Raw genomic sequence first — 23,229 nt, forward strand, 5'->3', positions numbered from 1 at the left:
GCATTAGTAATGTAAGTAAAATGTTATACTATTTGAATTATAAATGTCATTAAAACAGTAGAGACAGGAGCCAGCATAGTACTAGCATGGTGGCTTAGGCTACCACCTATGAAACCAGCATCACATTATCTAACCATCTGTTCGTGTCCCGGCTGCTCGCTTTAGATCCAGCTCCCTGCTAATGCCTGGGAAAGCAGCAGAAGACAGCCCAAGTCCTTGGGCCCCTGCACCCACATGGGAGACCCTGACAAAGCTCCAGCCATAGCGGGCAACTGGGGAGTAAGCCAGCAGATGTAAGACATCTCTGTGTGTGTGTATGTGTGTGTGTAACTCTTTCAAATAAATAAATCTTAAAAAAAAAAAACTACCAAAAAAAGGATTAATTATCATTGTGACAAGGTAAGTATTTCTACAAAATGACATTCTAGGATTCAAAACAATACTTTCTATGTTGCCGTTAGATCTTTCTACACTGGGAAGTCTAACACTGAATTCTATAAATTCTTAAGTAAACCAGAAGTCACTATACAAATAAAAGTCACACTGAAGACATAAACATGGTAAATTCTAGCAATGTACCAATCTCTTGTACTTCTTGCACATCTATTATATACCACAGTCTGATAATCCAAGTTCTTTTCAAAAGAGCAACCTAGGAGGGCTGGCACTGTGGTACAGCAAGTTAAGCTGCACCAATATCCCACATAGGTGCTGGTTTGCATCCCAGCTGTTCTACTTCCAATCCAACTACATGCTACTGTGCCTGGGAAAGCAGAAGATGCTTGGGCCCAGGCACCCATGTAGGAGACTGGGATGAAGCTCTTGGCTCCTGCTTTGGCCTGGCCCAGCCCTCCTGGTCATTGCGGCCATTTTAGAAGTGAACTAGCAGACAGAAGATCACTCTCCTCTTTCTTTCTGTATCTTCTCTGTAACTCTTATTTTAGAATAAATAAATCTTTTAAAAAGCAAAAAACTTTGTGAAAGAATTAAATTAGTAAGTTTACTTTGAAAATTTGCAGCTATCCAACCAATGAATATTAACAGGGTAAGTTTTAGAAGAGTAATGAAAGAATTAAAAGGTGGAAGGCCGGCGCTGTGGCGCAGTGGGTTAAAGCCCTGGCCTGAAGCGCCGGCATCCCATTTAGGGGCCAGTTCTAGTCCTGGCTGCTCAACTTCTGATCCAGCTCTCTGCTATGGCCTGGGATAGCAGTGGAAGACGGCCCAAGTGCTTGGGCTCCTGCACTCTAGTGGGAAACCCAGAAGAAGCCCCTGACTTCGGATCAGCACAGCTCTGGCCACTGCGGCCATCTAGGGAGTGAACCAGCGGATGGAAGACCTCTCTCTCTGTCTCTACCTCTCTCTGTAACTCTTTCAAATAAATAAAAGAAATCTTAAAAAAAAAAAAAAAAAAAAAAAAAAAAAAAAAAAACCTTCACCAAAAGAAAAGAATTAAAATGTGGAAATATGAAATACCTTTGGGAAATGGATTAAATTAAGGAAAAAATTACATGACACCACAGGTTTCCAATTTAAAAATCTGAAAAGGTAGGTTTTCATAAAAATTTAATGGCTATAGTCTAGGAAACTACAGAAGCTTAAAATATTTGTTTTAAATTTCTATTACTCTATTAAAATTATTAAATTAACTTAACTCTTTGATAGACAATGATCAATTTTGGTTTATGTAAGTCATTTTATGGATTTCACTATCCAATGTCATAATAAGAGCTTCTCATTTTATATATGTCTGTGTGTATTATATGAAAAAGAAAATGGAGGGGCTGGCACTTTGACGCAGCGGGTAAAGCCACCACCTACAATACCAGCTTCCCATATGGGCGCTGTTTCAAGTCCAGCTCTCTGCTATGGCCTAGGAAAGCAGTAGAACACGGCCCAACTCTTGTGTCCCTGCACCCGTGTGGCAGACCAGGAAGAAGCTCCTGGCTCCTGGCCTCAGATCGGGGTAGTTCCAGTCATTGTGGCCACGTGAGGAGTGAACCAGTGGATGGAAGACCTCTCTCTCTCCCTCTCTCTCTCTGCCTCTCTCTGTAACTCTGCTTAAACAAATCTTTTTTAAAAAAGAGAAAGAAAATGGAACTTTAGCAAAATAATTAATGCTTCAAAAGTCACATCCCCCAGCACTATTTTATCTGGAACTACCAAACTGACTATTCTACATAAAATTATTTCATTTATATTTAAATTGAATATTTCAAAAGATTTCATTTATTATGAAAGTCAGAGTTACAGAGAGGGAGGAAGAAACAGAGAGAGATAGCTCTTCCATGCACTGATTTCATTCTCCAAATGGCCACAATGGCCAGAGCTGGACCAGAAGCCAGGAGCCTCATCTGGATCTCCCACATGGGCATCAGGGGCCCAAACACCATCATCTGCTGTTGCTTTTCCCAGGTCATTAGCAGGGAGCTAGATCAGAAGTGGAGCAGTGGGGACACAAAGGGACATGAACCAGTCCCCAGAAGAGAATCCATCACCTTGAGTTCAACTCTAAATTTACTATGAATATGTAAAGAAAATGGGAGGGGGCTGTTGTGGCATATAGCAAGTTAAGCTTCTCCAAGGGATGCCTGCATCAAATATCAGAGTGCCTAGTTGAAATGCATCTCCATATGGGAGTGATGGTTCAACTTCTACTGAGATTCCAATCTAGTTTCCTGCTAATGAGCATCCTGGAAGGCCACAGATGAAGGGTCAAGTACTTGTGTCCCTGTCACCCAGATTTGGGAACTGGATTGATTTCCAGGCCTGGAGCAGCCCTGGCTATTGCAGGCATTTGGGGAGTGAACCAGTAGAGGGAATATCTGTGTGTGTGTGCGTGTGTGTGTGTCTTTCAAATAAACATTTTTTATAAGAAGAAAATAGCAGGGCACAACAGTATTCAACAGGACTGAGATGACAATGATTCCATACTAAACTAAAAAACCAGACAGCTCACCTACATACATACCATAGATATATAATTTAAATAACTCATTACATGCTTATTTAGTACCTTCAAAAAAATTATTTCTATTAGAAATAATGATGCATTAAGGAAAGAAAAAAAGGTAGGAGTTCAAAGTTCAAATATTAGGGGAAAAATGTCACTTTAGAATATATATAATTGGTAACATTAATTCTTTTTTTAAAATTTTTTAAATTTATTTTTTGACAGGCAGAGTGGACAGTGAGAGAGAGAGACAGAGAGAAAGGTCTTCCTGTGCCGTTGGTTCACCCTCCAATGGCCGCTGCGGCCAGCGCATCGTGCTGATCCGAAGGCAGGAGCCAGGTGCTTCTCCTGGTCTCCCATGGGGTGCAGGGCCCAAACACCTGGGCCATTCTCCACTGCACTCCCGGGCCACAGCAGAGAGCTGGCCTGGAAGAGGGGCAACAGGGACAGAATCCGGCGCCCCGACCGGGACTAGAACCGGGTGTGCCGGTGCCACAGGCGGAGGATTAGCCTACTGAGCCGCGGCGCCAGCGGTAACATGAATTCTGTTGAAACTATTGGGGTCAATCTTATTACAGACTATTCCTCATTTTCCACTTATAATCTACAAGTACTTTCCCTGTTTTGGACTAAACTAGGTCCCTACAAGTACCGTTCCTGAATAAAGATCTAAATTATTGGGTCACAAAAAGTTCCAAGATGTACATTTAAAAACTCTCAAAAAATTTTAAAATATTTATTTACTTATTTTGAAAGGTAGAGTTAGAGAGAGAGGGAGAGGGATAGAGAGAGAGAGAGACCCTCCATCTGCTGCTTCATTTCCCAGATGAACACAACTGTCACACCAGGCTGATCCCAAGACAGGAGGCAGGAGGTGGGAGAAAGGTACAGGGGCCCAAGCACTTGGGCCATCCTCTGCTGTTTTCCCAGGTGCATTAGCAGGGCGCTAGATCAGAAGTGGAGCAACCAGGATTCCAACGGGCGCCTGTATGGGATGCCAGCACCACAGGCAGCGGCTATACCTACTACACCACAGCACTGGCCCCAAAGTCTCAAAAATTAAACCTAAAGACAAGGAGTAGTCCAATGAACAAAGCAGAATCATTCCTATCTATTAAAGAAGAAAATCTCTGGAAATCTCTAAGATCTCTAAGATAACATATTTCAGAGGTCTCTAAATACAAGTAAATTTTTCAAGTAAAAAGTTTTCATTGCTTTTGTTATTTACTTGGTAAAAATCCAAAGTTTACAAACACCAAACCTTAATGGGAAGTCCAGAATTTCATAAATATCTTTAAAGAGGATTAAGGAATAGAAGGAAGGATATTTTCAAACAGACAAAGAAATTTTTTGAGTTTTTAGTGACATCCTACATAAACCTAAACAAAGAAACTCATAAATCATAAAACATTCTCAATAAATAAGGCAACACTACGGATCAGAGTAGAAAGTCTAAACACAGACCCAAGAATATGTACTTATTTAACATAAGCAACATTTCTAGTCTATTAGAAAGTATTTTATTTGATGGCGGAAGAAAAACTAAGAGAATGCAAAGAAGACCATACACAGAGAAATTTGCAAAACAGATATCTGACAAAGGACTGGTAGCCAAAGTATACGAAGAACTAAGACTCAACAATTAAAAAAAAAATCCAATTTTTAAAATGGGCACAAGATAAAAACATATCTGATCACAGAAGAAACAGAGATGACAAACAAGCATAAGAAAAGATGACCAACATCAAATGTCACCAGGAAAGTACAAATTAAAACAAGATATCAGTATACACCTAATAAAACAACTGAAACCCAAAGCACTAACAACATCAAGTGCTGACAAGAATATGGAGCAACACATTCTTCATGGAAATGAAAATAGTATAGTCACTTTGGAAAACCATTTTGGAAGTTTCTTAAAAACCCAACATCTGGCCAGCGCTGCGGCTCAATAGGCTAATCCTCTGCCTTGCAGCGCCGGCACACCGGGTTCTAGTCCCAGTCGGGGCGCTGGATTCTGTCCCGGTTGGCCCTCTTCCAGGCCACCTCTCTGCTGTGGCCAGGGAGTGCAGTAGAGGATGGCCCAAGTGCTTGGGCCCTGCACCTGCATGGGAGACCAGGAGAAGCACCTGGCTCCTAGCTTCAGATCAGCGAGATGCACCGGCCGCAGAGGCCATTGGAGGGTGAACCAATGGTAAAAGAAGACCCTTCTCTCTGTCTCTCTCTTTCTCACTGTCTAACTCTGCCTATCAAAAATATGAGTTAGCACTGTACTCCTTGGTATTTAACCCAAATGTGTTGAAAGCTTAAATCCACATAAAAATGTTCACATAAATGTTTATACCAGATTTATTCATAATTGATAAAATCTGGGGACAACAAAGATATTCTTTAATAAGTGACCATCCATACAGTGGGAGTATTATTCAGTAAGGAAAAGAGAGCAATCAAGCCATGAAAAGCCATGGAGGAATCTTAAATGCACATTGCTAAGTTAAAGATGCCCATCTGAAAAGTCTACATATTTAATGATTCTAATTATATGACACTCTGAAAAAGGCAAGACTATGGAGAAAGTAGAAAGATAGGTGGATAGGCATACTCTGTTCTCAAAAGGTCAGTGGCTTAGTGGTTTCCATGAGTTGTGGGTGTGTGGTGTGGAAGGAAAGGACAAATAGTTGAAGGATTTTTATGGTAGTGAAACTATGCTATCTGCAATGGTGTATATATGTGTCAATACAACAAATGTGCAAATGAATCTCCATGTAAACTATGCCTAACCTACCTCTCTCTGCCCCTGTAGCTCTCAAATATTTTTAAAAAATATTTGTTTATTTTATTTGAAAGAGAGAGAGGGAGAGGCAGAGACAAGGGAGGTCTTACACCTGCTGGTTCACTCCTCAAATGGCCCAATAGCCAGGGCTGGGCCAGGGCAAAGCCAGGAGCTTCATCTGGGTCTCCCACATTGGTGCAGCGGCCCAAGCACCTGGGCCTTCTGCTACTTTCTCAGGCACATTAGCAGAGAGCTAGATAGCAAGTGGGGCAGCCAAACAGGTGCCCATATGGGAAACCGGCATTGCAGGCAGCAGCTTCATTTGCTATGCCACAGCACAGTGAAAGCAATAGCAATTAAGTGAGAGCTTAATTCCATCTATTGGTTCATTTTCAAAATGCCTACAGTTGAAGCTGGGCCAGGCTAAAGCCAGGAGCCAGGAATTCTATCCTAGTTTTCCACATTGGCCATCATATAGGAATAGGAAGCTGAACAGCCAGGATTCAAATCAGCATTCCAATATGCAATGAGTCTTCTGCACCACAACACCCATCCAAGGGAAATGTATTTTCTATTTAATTGTTTTGTGAACCAAAAACTGCTGAAAAGTAAGTCTTTAACAATTTTTGAAATGTATACAGGAATCATGTAAACATCCATATTTTAAAAATTACGTAACAGCATGCTTTATATAAAAATAATTTCCAAATGCATTAAAAATTAAAATGTTTAAAAAGTCTTGAAGGAATTTTAATAAAGATGAATGTTTTCATAACCTTGGAGACTGACTATAACAATCTTAGAGGCGATAGAAGGAGGCTGCAAGATTGGGGCAGCCTTTCCAAGCATACTAAGGGCAGACGGCATTAAAAAAGGAAAGGAGTAAAGCTAACTATATATAAATACTTCATTTTTTCATATATTTACTTTTTATTGAATCTGTTAATGTTCTTGCATAGAGTTCTTGCACTGCCATTTTTTTTTTTAATCCAAGTCTAAAAACAAAGGGCCCAACAGATGTTTAGTCCACTAGTCAAGATGTCAGCTGGATGCTCACATCTCACATCTAGGTTTAATACCCAACACCTGGGTTGATTCAAGCTCAAGTAATTGGGTTCTTGCCATCCACATGGGAGACTTGTATTGAGTTCCTGGATCCTGGTTTTGGCCCCCTGGATGTTGTCAACATTTGGGGAGTGAACCAGAGGATAAAAGTCCTCTCTCTCTCAAAAAAAACAAAAAAACGAGTAAATGAAAAGAAAGAAGAAAATGGCAAACAAAGGAAATTACTTGCAACTTAGATAATAGAGAGAGTTGATATGCCTAATGAAAATCTATACCTCTAAGAAAAAGGAAAAAGGTAGGGAGTGGTTGCCTATGATATAAACAGACAATTCACAAAGAAAACAACCAAAAGACTTTTTTATATTCATGGTTATTTCTTTAACCAAAGAAATACAGAATAAAACAGCAAAATTATCAGTAAGATAGGTAATATTCTGTATGATCTAAGGTATGGTAAATGAGTCATTCTTCCATATACTGCTCCCCAAAATTAAACTGATACAACATTCATAAGAGTATTTAACAAATTACATCAAAAGCCTTAAAATGCATACCCCCTTTGGCCAAGCAAGTCATTTCCAGAAATTGGTCCTAAGAATAATAAGGAACACAAATGCATATACAGATGCAACACTTATCATTCAGAAAAATTATAAACCTAAATGCTCCTTAAAAACCATTAATAAACCTACTGAAAATCTAAATAATGTAGGCAGTTATTTAAAAATGGTACAAATAGGGGCTGTGGCTGTGGCTTAGTGGGTCAAGCCACCACCTGCAGCACTGGCATCCCATATGGGTGCTGGTTCAAGTCCTGGCTGCTTCACTTCCAATCCAGCTCCCTGCTAATGTGCCTGGGAAGGCAGCAAAGGATAGCCCAAGTGCTTGGGCCCCTGCACCCATGTGGGAGACCCGAAGAAGCTCCTGGCTTCTGATCAATCCAGCTCAGGCCGCTGCAGCCATTTGGGGAGTAAGCCAGCAGATGAAGACCTCTCTCTCTCTGCCTCTCTGTAACTCTCCCTTTCAAATAAATAAATAAATCTTTTTTTAAAAAAAAAGAATATATTACACATGGTTTGTTTTATATGCTAGAAATGGGCAGACATCAAGCCGGTGCACAAAATTATCTCAACACATTAGATATTATTTCACGATCAGTCATACAGCTTCTCAGAGAATAGTCAATTCTAGGGTTGGTACAGAACAGGTGTTATGATGAACCTCACATACATCTTATTATGACAAAAATTAAGAATTATCTCTGATTGAGCTATTGGGGACTCCTTCATGCTTGCTCTTATATCCTATGACTTGCCCCATTTTTTGAGTATGTAAAAAGTAATAATGATGAATACTCATTGAGCACTTTCTATATAGTGGCATAAGTATCTTATTTAGTCATCATATCCTGTAAGATGTTTACCTGTGAGTGATTACACTGTTCTATAGATTAGAAAACTGAGATAATTAAATCAGAGATAATCTGAACAGCCAAATCATTACTGGTAATAAACTATAAACTACCAAAACAGAAATCTGCAAATTCATTTTTGGTGAACTGATGGATAAAAAGAGTTCTTGATTACAGCAAAGTGCCATTAACTGGAAAACGGAGGATTGTTGCTGTTACAAAAGAAATTGGTTCAGGCCAGAATCACCAATAGATACTAAATCTAGATGGAAATTTTGCCAAAAAAGAGGATATATACATGGTGTTAAAGTGTCTCTCCCACATACTGCTTATAAAACATGAGGGGAGTGGCCAGTGCTGTGGTGTAGGGTACTAAGCCTCTGCTGTGGTGCCAGCAATCCATATGGACACTGATCCTAGTCCCAGCTGCTCCACTTCCCATCCAGCTCTCTGCTGTGGCCCGGGAAAGCAGTAGAAGATGGTCCAAGTGCTTAGGCCTCTTCACCCACATGGGAGACCCAGAAGAAGCTCCTGGCTTCGGATCGGCCCAGCTCCAGCTGTTGCAGCCATTTGGGGAATGAACCAGTGGATGGAAGACCTCTCTTTCTGTTTTGTCCTCTAACTCTCTCAAGTAAATAAATAGACTCATAAAAAAAAAAAAGTGAATACAGTATAAAAATTGGACAATATATAACTAAATAATCCAAATTAACATCACCAATGAAGGGTGATATCATATACCTCTGAATGTGCAGAAACCTTCACCACGAATGCATAACCTGAATCTAACCAAAAGCAACCATCAGAGAAACTAAAAATGAGAAATGTTATGCAGAAAAGTGAGAGTGGAAGGGAATTGTATTCTTCAAAAATGTCAATGTCATTAAAAAAAAGCAGGCTATGGAAATGAGCCCAAATCAAAGTAAAGAGACAAGACAACTAAATATAATATCTGGTCCAAGTCTAAATCCTATATTCTGGAGAAATGACCCCCAAATACATGAAATGCCTTAGAAGAAATATTTAGATACTTTTGGAGTTCTGTAAAGTACTAAAGAGAATTCAACATACTCAAAACTCTGTTTTAAAACAGTACTAAGTAAAACGAAATTATTAGCAAATAAATAGCTCAATCTAATTAAAGCCACTAAATAAAAGGTTAATAAATTCTTAATTCCATAAAATCTTAGCCATCAGTCTATTTCATATCCTGTTATGTTTTCCCTGCTCCAATCTACCCTGAAAAATCATACACACACACAAACATGGGCAGTGAGTCAATAATAAATCAAAATGTAACATCAATGGGGCCAAAATAAGCAAAAAAAAAAAAAATCCAAGGAATCATGATATTTTACCACTTTATCTAAAAGCTCTAAAACCTTGATGATTTAGTAAATACACTTTTCCAAATGTGTAAATTCCATGGGGTGGGTGTTAGCCTAGCGGTTAAGACTTCCCTGTACCACATCACAGTACCTACATTTGATGCCTGACTCCAGGTACTGATCGCTAGTGCAGAGTTTGCCAGGCAGTGGTGATAGCACACATCAAACACTACCCTAAAAACAAGCGTATTTAATAGAGATGTTGATCTGCAGGTGAATGTTTACATTGATGGAATGATTTTATAATGATGGAATTTACAGTTAAAAATTTCTTATTTGAGAGGCAGACAGAGAGAGAGCTTCATCTCCCATTTGTTGATTCATTCCTCAAATGCCTACAATAGCCAGGATGGGGTTGGGCTGAAGCTGGGAGCTAAGAACTCAATCTGGGTTTTCCACATAGAGGGCAGGGACCTGATTACTTGAGCCATCACCACTGCTTCCCAGGGTCTGCATTAGCAGGAAGCTGGAGTCAGAAGCTATAGCCACGAATTGAACCCAGTTAGTCCAATATCGGTCTTAACTGCTGGGCTAAATGCCTGCTCCTGAGTGCTGTATTATATTAAAATACTTAACTCTGAAAAAAAAAAAAAAAAGACAAAGAACATCCTACAGGTTAAAGGTGAGAAGGTTCAAACAGGCTCTAGATTCAGATTAGCTGAATTCAATTTCTGCCTCCACAACTTAGTATCTGAATGTCCATGGATAAGTCTGGTCCTTTCTCAATATCTCAGTTTTCTAATCTATAGAGCAGTGTAATCACTCACAGGTAAACATCTTACAGGATATGATGACTAAATAAGATACTTATGCCACTATATAGAAAGTGCTCAATGAGTATTCATCATTATTACTTTTTACATACTCTCATACCCATTAGGATAGCTACTGTGGAAAAAAAAAGAAAACAAACATTGGCAAGGAGATGGAAAAACCAGAACCCTGTACAATCTGTTGAGATTGTACAAGGGTGCAACCACTATGGAAAACAGCATGGTGGTTCCTCAAATACAAAAAATATAACTACCATATGATCCCACAATCTCACTTCTGGTTATATATATGTGTGTGTGATATATATACACACACACAAATGAAATCAAAGTACAGCCTCAAAGAAATATTTCCACAGCAGCACTGTTCACACAGCAGCCAAGAGGAGGAAGCAATCTAAATGCCCATCAATGGATAAATAAATGAAACGTATGGGGCTGGCGCTGTGGCGTAACAGGTAAAGCCGCCCGCCGCCTGCAGTGCCGGCATCACATATAGGTGCTGGTTCGAGTCCTGGATGCTCTACTTCTGGTCCAGCACTCTGCTATGGCCTGAGAAAGCAGTGGAAGATGGCCCAAGTCCTCAGGCCCCTGCACCCATGTGGGAGACCCAGAGGAAGCTCCAGCCTCCTGGCTTTAGATTGGCACAGCTCCGGCCATTGAAGCCAACTGGGGAGTGAACCAGTGGATGGAAGACCTCTCTCTCTGCCTCTCCTTCTCTCTCTGTTTAACGCTTTCAAATAAATAAATAAATCTTTAAAAATATGTAAGATATACATATAACAGACTATTACCCAACCTTAAAAGGGAGGAAAAGCCTATCACACAGTGTAAAATGGACAAACCTTGAAGGTTTTACACTAAGTGAAATAATTCAGTCACAAAAGAACAAATACTATAGGGTTCTGTTTACACAACATATGTAATAGTCAAATTCATAGAAAGTAGAATGGTTGTCATCAGGGTTTAGTGGGTAGGAGAATGGCCGGGGGCGGGGGGGGGGGGGGTGTGGAGGCGGGCTGGCAGTTATTTAATACAATTCAATTTCAATTTTATAAAATGAAAATGTTCTGAAGATCTATTTTACAATATAAATATACTTAACATTTCTGAACTGTATATTTTTCAATGGTTAAGATAAGAAAATTATACTTTTGAGACCCAGTATCTACAAATAAGGACATGGTAATGTCCTTTACTATGTTGACAAAGACTAGTGAAACAATTAAGATTAATTCAGTAGCAACAAATAAACTGGGAACTACTACATTATCCATATTCACTAGCAAATATCTGAAGAACTAAAATAAAATTTTGCAATGAAGTAAGTTTGCTATTAAAGGAAACAATAATCAACAACTTATGGGCCAGGAAAAAATATCTGCAAACCATGTATCTGATAAAGAGTTAACAATACCAGAAAAACAAAAAACCTGATTAAAAACTGAGCAAAGGACCTGCACAGACATTTCTTCAAAGATAATATAAAAATGGTCAAAGGTATATGAAAAGGTACTCAACATCATTGGTCATGAGGGAAATGCAAACCAAAACCACTATGAGATATTATTTCACACCTGTAAACATGGCTACTATCAAAAAGACAAGAGATAACAAATGTTGGCAAGAGTGTGTGTGGAAAAAAGGGTACCCTAATACTCTGCTGGTAGGTAGGTATACTGGTACAGCCATATGAAAACCAGTTTCAGGGTTCCTATAAAACTAAAAACAGAACTACCACACAATCCAGCAATAATTCTGGATATATGTATATCATTTCCAAAGGAGACAAAATCATCACCTATAACCTATCTGCACTCCCAGGTTCACTGATTGCATCATTATTCAAAATAATCAAGAAATGGAAACAATCTAAACATCCACTCATTCACAAGAAAATGTGATATGTAGCTACACACACACACACACACACATATATAATGGAATATTATTCAGGCTTTAAAAAGGAGGAAATCCTGTCATCTGCCACAACATGGATGGACCTAGAAGATGTTATGTTAATTGAAAGAAGCAAGCCAGAGACAGAAATAAAAATATTGCATGAGCTTATATATATGTGGATTAAAAAATAAGCTCAAATAAACAGAGGATTCAGCAGTGGTTAACACAGGTGGTAGAGGGAGAGAAAAAGAGGAGATGCAGGTCAAAGGATACAAAAATGGCAGATATGTAGCATGAACAAATTTAGTAATCTAATGTTCAACATGAAGACTAAAATAAAATTGTACTAGGGATTTTTGTTAAGTAATTTTAGCTTTTGACAGAAAGATGTGCAATGACAGTGTTACTCTGCTATAGTAACCATTTTATATCTGTATGTATTATTTTTGTTATTTATTTATTTAAAAGTCAGAGAGAGAGATCTTCCAGCCACTGGTACACTCCCCAGATGGCAGCCAAGACTGGGACAGGCCAAAGCTAGGAGTTTCTTCCGGGTCTCCCACACGGATGCAGGGGCCCAAGTATTTTGGGTCATCTTCTGTTGCTTTTCCCAGGCCATCAGCAGGGAGCTGGATCAGAAGTGGAACAACCAGGACTCGAACTGGCACTGGTATGGGATGTTGGTGTCATTGGCAAAGGCCTAACCCCGAATGTCACAACACCAAGCCCCATAACATCATTTTGTAAACCACAAATATACATAATTTTTTAAAAAATAAGCTTGCAGGGCCAGTATTGTGAAGTTGTGGGTAAAAACACCACCTGTGATGCCAGCATTTCTTATTGGTGCTGGTTTGTGTTGCAGCTACTTCACTTCCGGTCCAGCTCCCCACTAATGGCCTGGGAAAAGCAGTAGAAGATGCCCCCAGTGTTTGAGCCCCTGCCACCACGTGAGAGACCCAGATGAAGCTCCTGGCTCCTGACTTCAGCCTGGCACAGTCTGGCCATTGCAGTCATCTAGAGAGTGAACCAGCACATGGAAGATCTGTCTCTTCCTCTCTTTCTCCCTTTTAAATAAATAAATCTTTTTTTTTAAAAAAAAAGCTTGCTATTTATTGCAGACAAAATATACAAATCATATTCAATGTGTTCCACTCTCCTAAGCCAGCTGATCTTGAGCCCAGATTTTTCTCCTGTGCAAAAAGAAAGCAAACAAGTCCCCTGATCACATAAGAAATAACTTCAGGGGCCTCATTGGTACGAAATCTGTCTACCAGATTTACTTCAGATCTCATACACCTTATAATTAGGAACAGCCTGAAACCATTATGAACCTGAACACCTGCGCTCTGATGCTAATACAACCATATCTAGCCTGTATTACCCACAAACTTTTTCAATACATAAGCAGAAAGCAAAAATATAAAAATCAAGCAAAATTGTTCTCACCTAAATCAGAGAGTGAAATTAAACATACCTTATCTCCCAATTATACAAAAATAATCACCAAATATGGGGGAATACATTTTAAACAAACCTGTGGCTCATGAATTTTTTTAAGCTATAAATATTTAACACTAAAGAAGCAACTTATACACTGAAACCAAAAGAAACTTTTCTATTAGTAATTTTTAAATCTTTAAGTAATCCTTCAAGGATATCACACCACGTATCATAGCCAGAACAATGATTTCTGTATTTCATTAAGTAAAGAACATTATCAACCATAAAATGCACCATTATTTCATGTGCCATTAAGAATGCAAAAACACTCAACACAGTAATCATGACTCCCAGGTCCTTCTGAGTAACTCAAGGTACTATGTATCAACTACAGAGGGGAAAAAAAAATCAGCATTTAACAACAAACCCTTTATAAAGTACTATTTTTTCAATGCATGAACTCAATCAATAAAAACTTCTAGCTTAAATAATCAGTGCAGATTGCATGTCCAAAGACACTCAGCATCCCAAATAAATAACTAGAAAATTCATTTTAGCCTAAGCAAATTATTTCCAAACTAAGGAAGTCAAGAACCGAAGTCCCAAATGACTTTCAAATAACTCAGGTAGTCAAGACTCATGTCTCCTTTAACTCAAAGTCTACAGGTATTAACCAGCTCAGAAGACAGTGCCGGCCGGTACCACGGCTCACTTGGCTAATCCTCCGCCTACGGCGCCAGCATCCCGGGTTCTAGTCCCGGTTGGGGCACCAGATTCTAGTCCCAGTTGCTCCTCTTCCAGTCCAGCTCTCTGCTGTGGCCCGGGAAGGCAGTGGAGGATGGCCCAAGTGCCCAAGTGCTTGGGCCCTGCACCCACATGGGAAACCAGGAGGAAGCACCTGGCTTCTGGCTTCAGATTGGCACAGCACGCCGGCCGCAGCAACTATTTGGGGGGTGAACCAACGGAAGGAAGACCTTTCTCTGTCTCTCTAACTCTGCCTGATTTAAAAAAAAAAAAAAAAAGAAGAAGAAGAAGAAGACAGTGCCATCTACTGAAAGAAAAAACAGTTAACCCAGGATTTTGAGTACATACCATGGACACAAATGGACTTGAAAAAAGTTAATAAATTAACCCAAACACAAGAGTGCATTAATTCAATGGCATCAACAATCCAATTATCATATGGAAACATATAAAACCCTCTAAGTTTACTTAATATAAACTTAATAATTAGGAAGCAAACTATCAAAACAGGTGAGGCAGAATGTCAAAAACACCTCCAAACACAGCAACCCACCCTCAATCTAGATAGATACTCACATGAAGTACAGATTCTGTTTAGTTACATCACTAAACATCTACATCACAGCCTTCTCACGAACGCAAGAGTTTAGTCTATTTACTAGAGTACTTTAAGAAGTTCATGGACGGGTCTGGCATAGCAGGTTAAGCCTCCATCTGCAGTGCTGGCATCCCATATAGGCACTGATTCGAGCCCCTGCTGCTCCACTTCTGATCTAGTTCTCTGCTAATGTGCCTGGGAAAGCAGTAGCCAAAGGCCCAAGTGCGTGGGCCCCTGTACCAGATGGGAGACCTGGAAGAAGCTCCTAGCTCCTGGCCCAGCCCTGGCCATTTTGGCCATTTGGGGAGTGAACCAAAAGATGAAAGCTCACTCACTTGCTCGATCTCTTGATCTCTCTCCTTCTAACTCTGCCTTTCATACAAATAAATAAATCTTAAAAAAACAGTTCATGGATGAGGCAGGCGCAGTGGCATAGAGGGATAAGCCACCACCTGCAGTGCCAGTATCCCATATATGCACCAGTTCAAGTCCTGGGTGTTCCACTTCCCATCCAGCTCCCTGTTGGGGCACCTGGGAAAGCAGTGCACTGAAGATGGCCAAGAGTTCCAGCTTCTGTACCCACATGGGAGACTCAGATGAGGCTCCTGGCACCTAGCTTCAGTCTGGCGCATCTCTGGCAGTTGCAGCCTTTTGGAGAGAGTACCAGCGGACGGGAGACTTTTCTGTCTGCCTCTCTCTAACTCCGCCTTTCAAATAAATAAATAAATCTTAAAAAAAAAAAAAAAAAAAAAAAAACACGTTCAAGGAGAGGCCAGCATAGCCAGTAAAGCTGCTGCCACCACCTGATAGACTGACATCCCATATGGGCCCCAGTTTGATTCTCAGTTACTCCATTTCCAATCGAGCTCCCTGCCAATGGCCTGGGAAAACAACAGCAGTTGGCCTCAGTGTCTGGGTTCCTGCCAATCACTTCTAAGACCTGGATAAAGCTCCTGGCTTTGGTCTGGCACAGCCCTGGCCCTTAGTGGCCATCTGGGGAGCAAATCAGCAGATGGAAGTGCTCTGACTCTCGCTCACTCTCTCTGTAACTCTTTTTTTTTTTTTCCTGTACATCTCATATTTATTTATTTATTTTTTTAACTTTTATTTAATGAATATAAATTTCCAGTGTACAGCTTATGGATTACAATGGCTTCCCCCTCCCATTACTCTTTCAAATAAATAAGTATTTTTTAAAAGTTCATTGAAAATGGAATTAAAGATAAATTTGCAGTGCAAAAAGTTCTGAAGTCTAGGGGCCAGAGGTGTGGTAAAGTGGGTTAAACCGCTGCCACCTAGGACACATACATCCCACATGGGTGTTGGTTGGGATTCCCAGCTGCAGAGGCTGCTCCATATCTAACAGAACTCCCTGCTAATGCGCCTGGGTACTTGGGCCCCGGGACACAAGTGGGAGACCCAGATGGGCTTCCAGGATCCTGACTTGGCCTGGCCCAGAAAGCCCAGCCCCACCATGGTCATTGAGTTCATTTGGGAAGTGAACTAGTGAATGGAAGATCTCTCCCTCTTTGTGTCTCTCTGTAACTCTTTCAAATAAATTTTTATTAAAAAAAAAAAAAAAAGTTTTGAAATCCATGCATACAAAGGGGCTTTGAAAACCTCATTAGGGGCTGGCACTGTGGCATGGTGGGTAAAGCTGTCACCTGCAGTGCCAGCATCCTGCATGGGCACCAGTTCGAGTCCCAGCTGCTCCACTTCCAATCCAGCTCTCTGCTATGGACAGGGAAAGCAGCAGAAGATGGCCCAAATCCTTGGACCCTGCACCCGCATGGGAGGCCTGGAAGAAACTCCTGGCTCCTGGCTTCGATAGGCACAGCTCTGGCTGTTGCAGTCAGTTGGGGAATGAACCAAAGGATGGAAGACCTCTCTCTCTCTCTCTCTCTCTCTCTCTGTGTGTGTGTGTGTGTAACTCTGACTTCGAAGTAAATATCTTTAAAAAAAAAAAAAAAAAAAAAAAGCTCATGAAAAAAGACCTACTAGAAAAACTAAATTGTAAAATTTTTTGCACCAAAATATACTTATCTCTTAATTCCTTTTTCCATAAACTTTTTGAAGTACATAAAAATTATATCCACATATACAAGGAACTGAGGTCAAATAAGTCATACTGTCTTTTCTACAGTGACCCTATTAAATAAAACAAATAACTAAAAAATTATCCTTCCTTTCTTTTTTTGTTCTTTTCAGAGGAATCAAATTTAGTCATCCATTTGGACCTTAAAGTTCAGATCTTAGAAACCAAAATGCAGAGGCAGATGTCTGGCATAATGCTTCAGATACCACTGGGAGGTCCGCATCCCTTATCAGAGTTCCTAGGTACCAGTCCCAGCTCTGCTCCTAGTTCCAGCTTCCTGCTCATGAGCAACCTAGGTGGCTGGGGCAGATAGTACCTGAGCCATTGCCTGTGCCACTCTCATGGGAGACCTGGATTGAGCTCCTGGCTTATCGATTTAGGAAATGTACCAGCAAATGGAAGATCTGTCTCTCTGCCTTTTAAATAAATAAAACACAAAAAAAATTTCAAAAGACAGTATCAAGATTATTTTAAAAATTTAAATGTAAAAAAGTCTATCAATATAAACACAAATGGAAAAATATTGGTAAGTTTTGAAGATGGGTGACAGATATGTGGTAGTTCACTACACTGGGCTCTCTATTCTTATATATGTTTTTAAAAGTCTTTGAGAATGTTAAATTTCTAAAACTGTTCAGGTGTACCAAGTAGCTGTATCAAGTAGTCTTCGTAAGAAATAATTCTAGGGGCCAGCACTGTGGCGCAGCAAGTAAGGCTGCCGCCTGCAGGGCCGGCATGCCATATGGACGCTGGTTTGAGTCCTGGCTGCTCCACTTCCAATCCAGCTCTCTGCTGTGGCCTGGGAAAGTAGAAGACGGCCCAGGTGTTTGGGCCCCTGCACTCGCATGGGAGACTGGGAAAAAGTCTCTGGCTCCTGGCTTCAGATCAGCACAGCTCTGGCCGATGCAGCCATCTGGGGAGTGAACCAGCGGATGGAAGACACCCCCCTCCCCGCCTCTCCTCTGTGTAACTCTGACTTTCAAGTAAATAAATTTTTAAAAAATTCAAAAAAAATTCTAAAATAAACCAAAAACATCAATTCATCAATAAGTTATCAGGAAGCACTGAAATGAAGGTAGTCCTCAAATCAATAGAAAGACATAAGACCATATCTGCTTGGAAGTTACTGAGGAAATATTTGTAACACCATGAAGTCTATGTCTAAATTTTTAAGACGCTGGCACTGTAGCATAGAGGGCTTAGCCACCACCCATAGCACCAATATCCCATATGGGCACCAGTTCCAGTCCCACCTGCACCATTTCCAATCCAGCTCCCTTCTAATGCGCTTGGGAACGCATCAGAAAATGGCCCAAGTCCTTGGGTCCCTGCACCCTCGTGGGAGACCAGGATGAAGCTCCTGCCTTCGGTCTGGCCCACCCATGGCCGCTGTAGCCATTTGGAGTGAACCAGTGGATAGAAGACTTCTCTGTCCCTGCCTCTCTAACTCCACCTTTCAAATAAATAAGTAAATCTTTTTTTTTTTTTTCAAAATTAAAATTTTATTCTTAGAACTGAAAGGCACAAATTTTCTTTTCTTTTTTTTTATTCGACAGGTAGAGTTATAGACAGTGAGAGAGAGAGATAGAGAGAAAGGTCTTCCTTCCATTGCTTCACTCTCCAAATGGCCGCCATGGCAGCGCTGCGCCGGTCCAAAGCCAGGAGTTGGTTACTTCCTCCCAGTCTCCCATGCGGGTGCAGGGGCCCAAGCACTTGGGCCATCCTCCACTGCACTCCCGGGCCACAGCAGAGAGCTAGACTGGAAGAGGAGCAACCGGGACTAGAACCTGGCGCCCATATGGGATGCCGGTGCTGCAGGCAGAGGATTAACCAAGTGAGCCACTGCACCGGCCCTTGGCACAAATTTTCTAGTTCAGTGGTTTGCAAACTTTTAGAGATATCCCAGCCACTTTATCTACCACTACATTTTATGTAACAGGGATTGTATACAAAATACACAATTGTTTTTAAAAAGGATCTAGTTACCTAACAAAAAGAGACTTAAAACCCACTGTTACATTTCACCACTCACATTCTACAGTTCTAGAAAAGGTTAAAAAACATGTAATATCACTCAATTAATGGTAGTGTCAAGAACTGAATTTGGGGCCTTGACTATTTATCCAGTCTCCTTTAAAACAATACACCACCTCAAACTTTAGTTATGAATAAAATTCTGTTTCAATGTTCTTGTCTGCAAAATAAAGTTATTAAAAAAAAGATCACCTCTGAGATCATTTTTCAGATCTAAATTTCTGGCTCCATAAATGCCAAGCTTACACAGAGTTCTATATTAAGAGAATATTCTTCAACATAGCAGAAACATCCAAACATTCCTAACGATGCCAGAGAAATACAAATCAAATACAGAAAATAAGCTGCTAATGATTCAGTCACTGCTTTCTGAGTCCTGAAACTTTCTGCAACTTCTTCATCTTTTAGCTAATGCAAGAATATGAAACACTGTTCTCAAAATGACTGAAATAATTCTACTTAAAAGTGGATTATTTTTGGTTATTAGATAATTCTGGAAAGGATACTAGCCTAACCATGATAAGCATAACCAACCATGAAGATGTTCAAACTGCCTCACAGAAAATCAAATACATCATTCTCTTAAGTTTAAATAATTGAACTCAGAGGAGCATAACCAGCTGACACATATGGTCACAAATAAAGTTTTAATTCCTACCTATTAAAGCCTGAAAGAGGTTGCTCTGAAATATGTTAATAACCCGTTCTATGGAACTTCTGAGATGTCTGTCTTCAGTTTGGCTTAGTTTCAAACGATATTCTTCCAAAAGGTGCAATGCTCTCTGGGTATCTGAGAAAAGAAGAGACTGATTAAAAGTATATACATATTTACAAACTTTGCATGCTAGTGCAAATGATTCTGCAAGGCACCTGAGCAGTTCCCCAATTTCTCCAGGTCAATCAACGGCAAGATGCTCATGTACACCTATTCTCCAAAATGATCAGAAAACTGTTGGAACATGCATCCCAGTAGCAAAAGGAAGGAAGGAAGCAGTGTATAATAGATGTGTACTGTTAGTCTGCCACAGTGAGTGATGCAAGTATTAGCAGCACGGTTTCAGATTACCTGATAAGCAAAAGCCGATTATCTACAAGTTGTCATTATACTTCAAATTTTAAGTGTTTCAAAATACTACTCTTAGCATCCCACAGCTGCTCACCCAATAGTGTTTACTAAGACTGATAAAGTGTAATACTGAAAACCAATTCAGAGCTTTTTTTAAAGGGGCGGGGGGGGGGGAGGGGAGGGACTAACTGCCTCTGGAATCACTAGAGGAAGAAAAGTTGAACAGGTGTCAATCTTTGAAATGATGTGAGGCTTAGATTCCCTAAGCAATGACACTAGGTCCACAGTGCCTCGTCAAAGTTACACAAAGATTTTCAACACAGCAATCACAAAACTGACATCCACAAGTGTTCTGAAATAAATCCTCACCTTGCTTCCGGACCGGCATTTTTCTCCAGATTCAGGAAGCCCGCACACACCTTTGCAAACACAGAACGGAAAGGGAGGAAACAAAACAAAACTGAAGAACAGAATCGAGCAGAAACTAGCATTTCCTCGTTAAATCTCCAACCGAAAAAAAAAAAAAAAAAACTAGCCCTATTATCCAAAGCCCCCCTTCCAAAGTTTTCCCAAGTGAAAGGAACAGCCTCAAAACCCAGCAGTGTCAGCCCAGGTAGAGAGCGTCCTCCTAGGGGTGGATCCCCCCGCAAATGAAGAGCAGGCAGACAAGTCGGCTCCCCAATTCTGTACAAAAGCTCCCCCCGACCTTACAGAGCACACTACCTGCCAGGCCGAGGGGCCGCCTCCCCACCTGCCCCCGGGGGCGGTGGGTACAATAGGGGCGCTCCGACCCTGGGCCCCTAGGGCGCCAGCGGCACCGAGCGCTGGGAAAAGGGACCCAGCCCTGCCCGAGCCCCCTCCTCTCGCTTGCCTTTCTCTTTGCTGGTTTCCTCCGGGCTACTCCGGCGGGGTCCGGACAGGGCAGCGGCCGCTCTCCGCGACGCCCTCGCGCCCCACATGCACACCTCCGCGGGCCCCCACACCTGCGGCGCTGCCACAAAGTTGCCGCGAGCGGCGTGCACTCGGAGCTGGGGTGCGCGCCGGGCCGAGTCGCAGCAGCTCCCCCGCCCAGCCCGGCTCCACGTACCCCCGCCCCGCCCGGGGCTCGAGGAGCTGAGCTGAGGGGGTGAGGGGACGGGGGAGGAGCTGCCCTCGGCGGCCGCACCCCCGCGGCCTCGTCCTCCTCCTCGGCCGCCGCAGCCGCCGCCTCCTCACACGCCGCGGCCAGCTAACCCGCTCGCCCTCTCGCTTGCTGGCCGCCCCACCCCCGGAACCTCGCCTCCTTCCGCGCCCCCGGTCGCTCTCCCCCCAAACTTTCCGCCAAGATGGCGGCCTCGGAGCTGGACGGCCGCGCTGCCACGTGACCGCTTTCCCGGCGCTCGCAGCCAATGGGAAGTGAGGAGGCGGCTCGCGCCCAGCCCCGGGCTCCCAGCGCTGCTACCTTAGGGTTGCGAAGGGGAGGAGGGCCGGGAGGAGGCTGGGGAACGCGAAGGGGGGCCCGGGGAGCATCCCGAGTGAACCTCCTCGCTTAAAGGGGCGGCCGCCCAAGAGGCTCGGAGGACAAAGGAGTTGACACGCGGACTCTACAGGTGGTCCGGGGTTGCCCCTTTACCTCGCTGCAGCCCACCGAGTGCCCCGCGGTTCTGGGCGTGCAGCGTGCGGGACTGCAGAGGCTCGGGGTCTCTGAAGACGGACGCGACCCCATCTACACTGGGTCCCAAACGCACAAGTCGAAACACCCCTTCACCTGACCAAACACGTGCTCCACCCAACTCCACGACCGGACAGGGCGCCTGGCGCCGCCGGGGTGCCTCCTCCACAGCGCAAACCCCACTCGGGGAGGAGCCCACGGCGCCACCCACGTTAGGGGGCGGGGTAGCCGGCGCTTGGGAGAGGAGACAGGAGGGGTGGGTCGGGGCGGGGGTGCCCTCCCCAGGCCACCTTCCCCTTCGTACTGGTTGTCTAGAAGTTGTTATTCGCCCCACGTTAAAGGTTTGGGACTTTTTCGTTAAAGAAGGACATGCGCAGTAGGGAGACTGGGAAATGGGGCGCGAGTTTGAGGCTTTCAATGGAGCATATTTAAGTTGAGGTCTGGGTCCCACGTCTGAGCGCACTGAAGGCTGACGGGAGAAGGTCCCTCGCTCACTGGCCGTTCGTGCATTCATCCCCCGAGCCCGCCGTCCCCGCCCAGCCATCACCGCAGGCGTGGCTCAGGCTCTGGAGGCCCCTTTAAGACCTCACCTCCGCCGGCCGGCGCCCTTCAACTTTCTCGCGCACCTCGGAGCCGAACCGCCGGCCCGCTGGAGCCCTGCGGGCGGCAGAAGGGGAGGTGCTGAGCGCTCCCCAGGTCCCTGCCGGGTCTTCCGCCTCTTCTGGGGAAGCGGGACCTCCCTGCGCTGAGGTCCCGACGGAAAACTTGACCAGAGTTAGTGACAGCGCTGGAAACCGGGAGAGTCTGTCCTTTGACCGGAAGACTCTTCCCGGTGAACCCGACTGCCTTCCCCTCACACTGTAGCCATTGGCTAATAACGGGGAGTCCCGGGAGCCTCGTAACCGCAGCTGCGGCTCGGGGCTGCTGACCCCCGGGTTTCGCTTTCTGATGCACCTTGGGATCCTAACTGGGGAGACGCCGAACACACTAGAGATCATCCAGACCCACTCTCTCGGTCTTGATGAAGAGACTGAGCTGCACAAAGGGGAAGCAAGTTGCCCGAGGACACGCAGGCTGTTCGGTGACGGAGCGGCCCACAACTCGGGGCTTCCCTCTGCAGGCCAGGGCTCTTTCCACCAGGCTCTTTGGAGAACTTGACAGCGGCCTGTTGAAATATGAGGGAAGAGGGGAACGTTTGCTGTAACCCTTGATACTGCTCATGATTCACATATAAAGGTGCTTCCAAAATATTAATGGAAAACAGAATTAAAACATTGTAATGCCAAAAATGATACTTGCACATTTTCATATACCCATTTGCCATGAACTTTTTGAA

The 23,229-nt window shown here is 42.9% G+C and overlaps 1 protein-coding gene across 13 annotated transcripts in view; it reads right to left on the minus strand.

Annotated features, from left to right (window-relative positions):
* DLG1 (discs large MAGUK scaffold protein 1) overlaps nt 1-22,504 on the minus strand; it is a 243,260-nt gene extending 220,756 nt beyond the window's left edge. For 3 of the 13 annotated variants that reach the window (XM_062209774.1, XM_062209756.1, XM_062209717.1), the window contains exons 1-3: nt 21,114-21,374; nt 20,612-20,661; nt 19,835-19,966 (exon numbers count right to left, since the gene is read on the minus strand). In XM_062209774.1, the coding sequence (XP_062065758.1) occupies nt 19,835-19,966; nt 20,612-20,630 (151 nt within the window). In that variant the 5' untranslated portion in view covers nt 20,631-20,661; nt 21,114-21,374. Of the gene's footprint in view, nt 1-19,834; nt 19,967-20,611; nt 20,662-21,113; nt 21,378-21,854; nt 21,934-21,989; nt 22,012-22,483 lie in introns of those variants that run through there. The other 10 variants (XM_062209782.1, XM_062209765.1, XM_062209751.1 and 7 more) reach the window with 7 other exon arrangements.
* Nucleotides 22,505-23,229: the final 725 nt, after the last annotated feature.

The sequence above is a fragment of the Lepus europaeus genome, chromosome 2 (genome assembly GCF_033115175.1).
Source record: "Lepus europaeus isolate LE1 chromosome 2, mLepTim1.pri, whole genome shotgun sequence".
Taxonomy (NCBI): domain Eukaryota; kingdom Metazoa; phylum Chordata; class Mammalia; order Lagomorpha; family Leporidae; genus Lepus; species Lepus europaeus.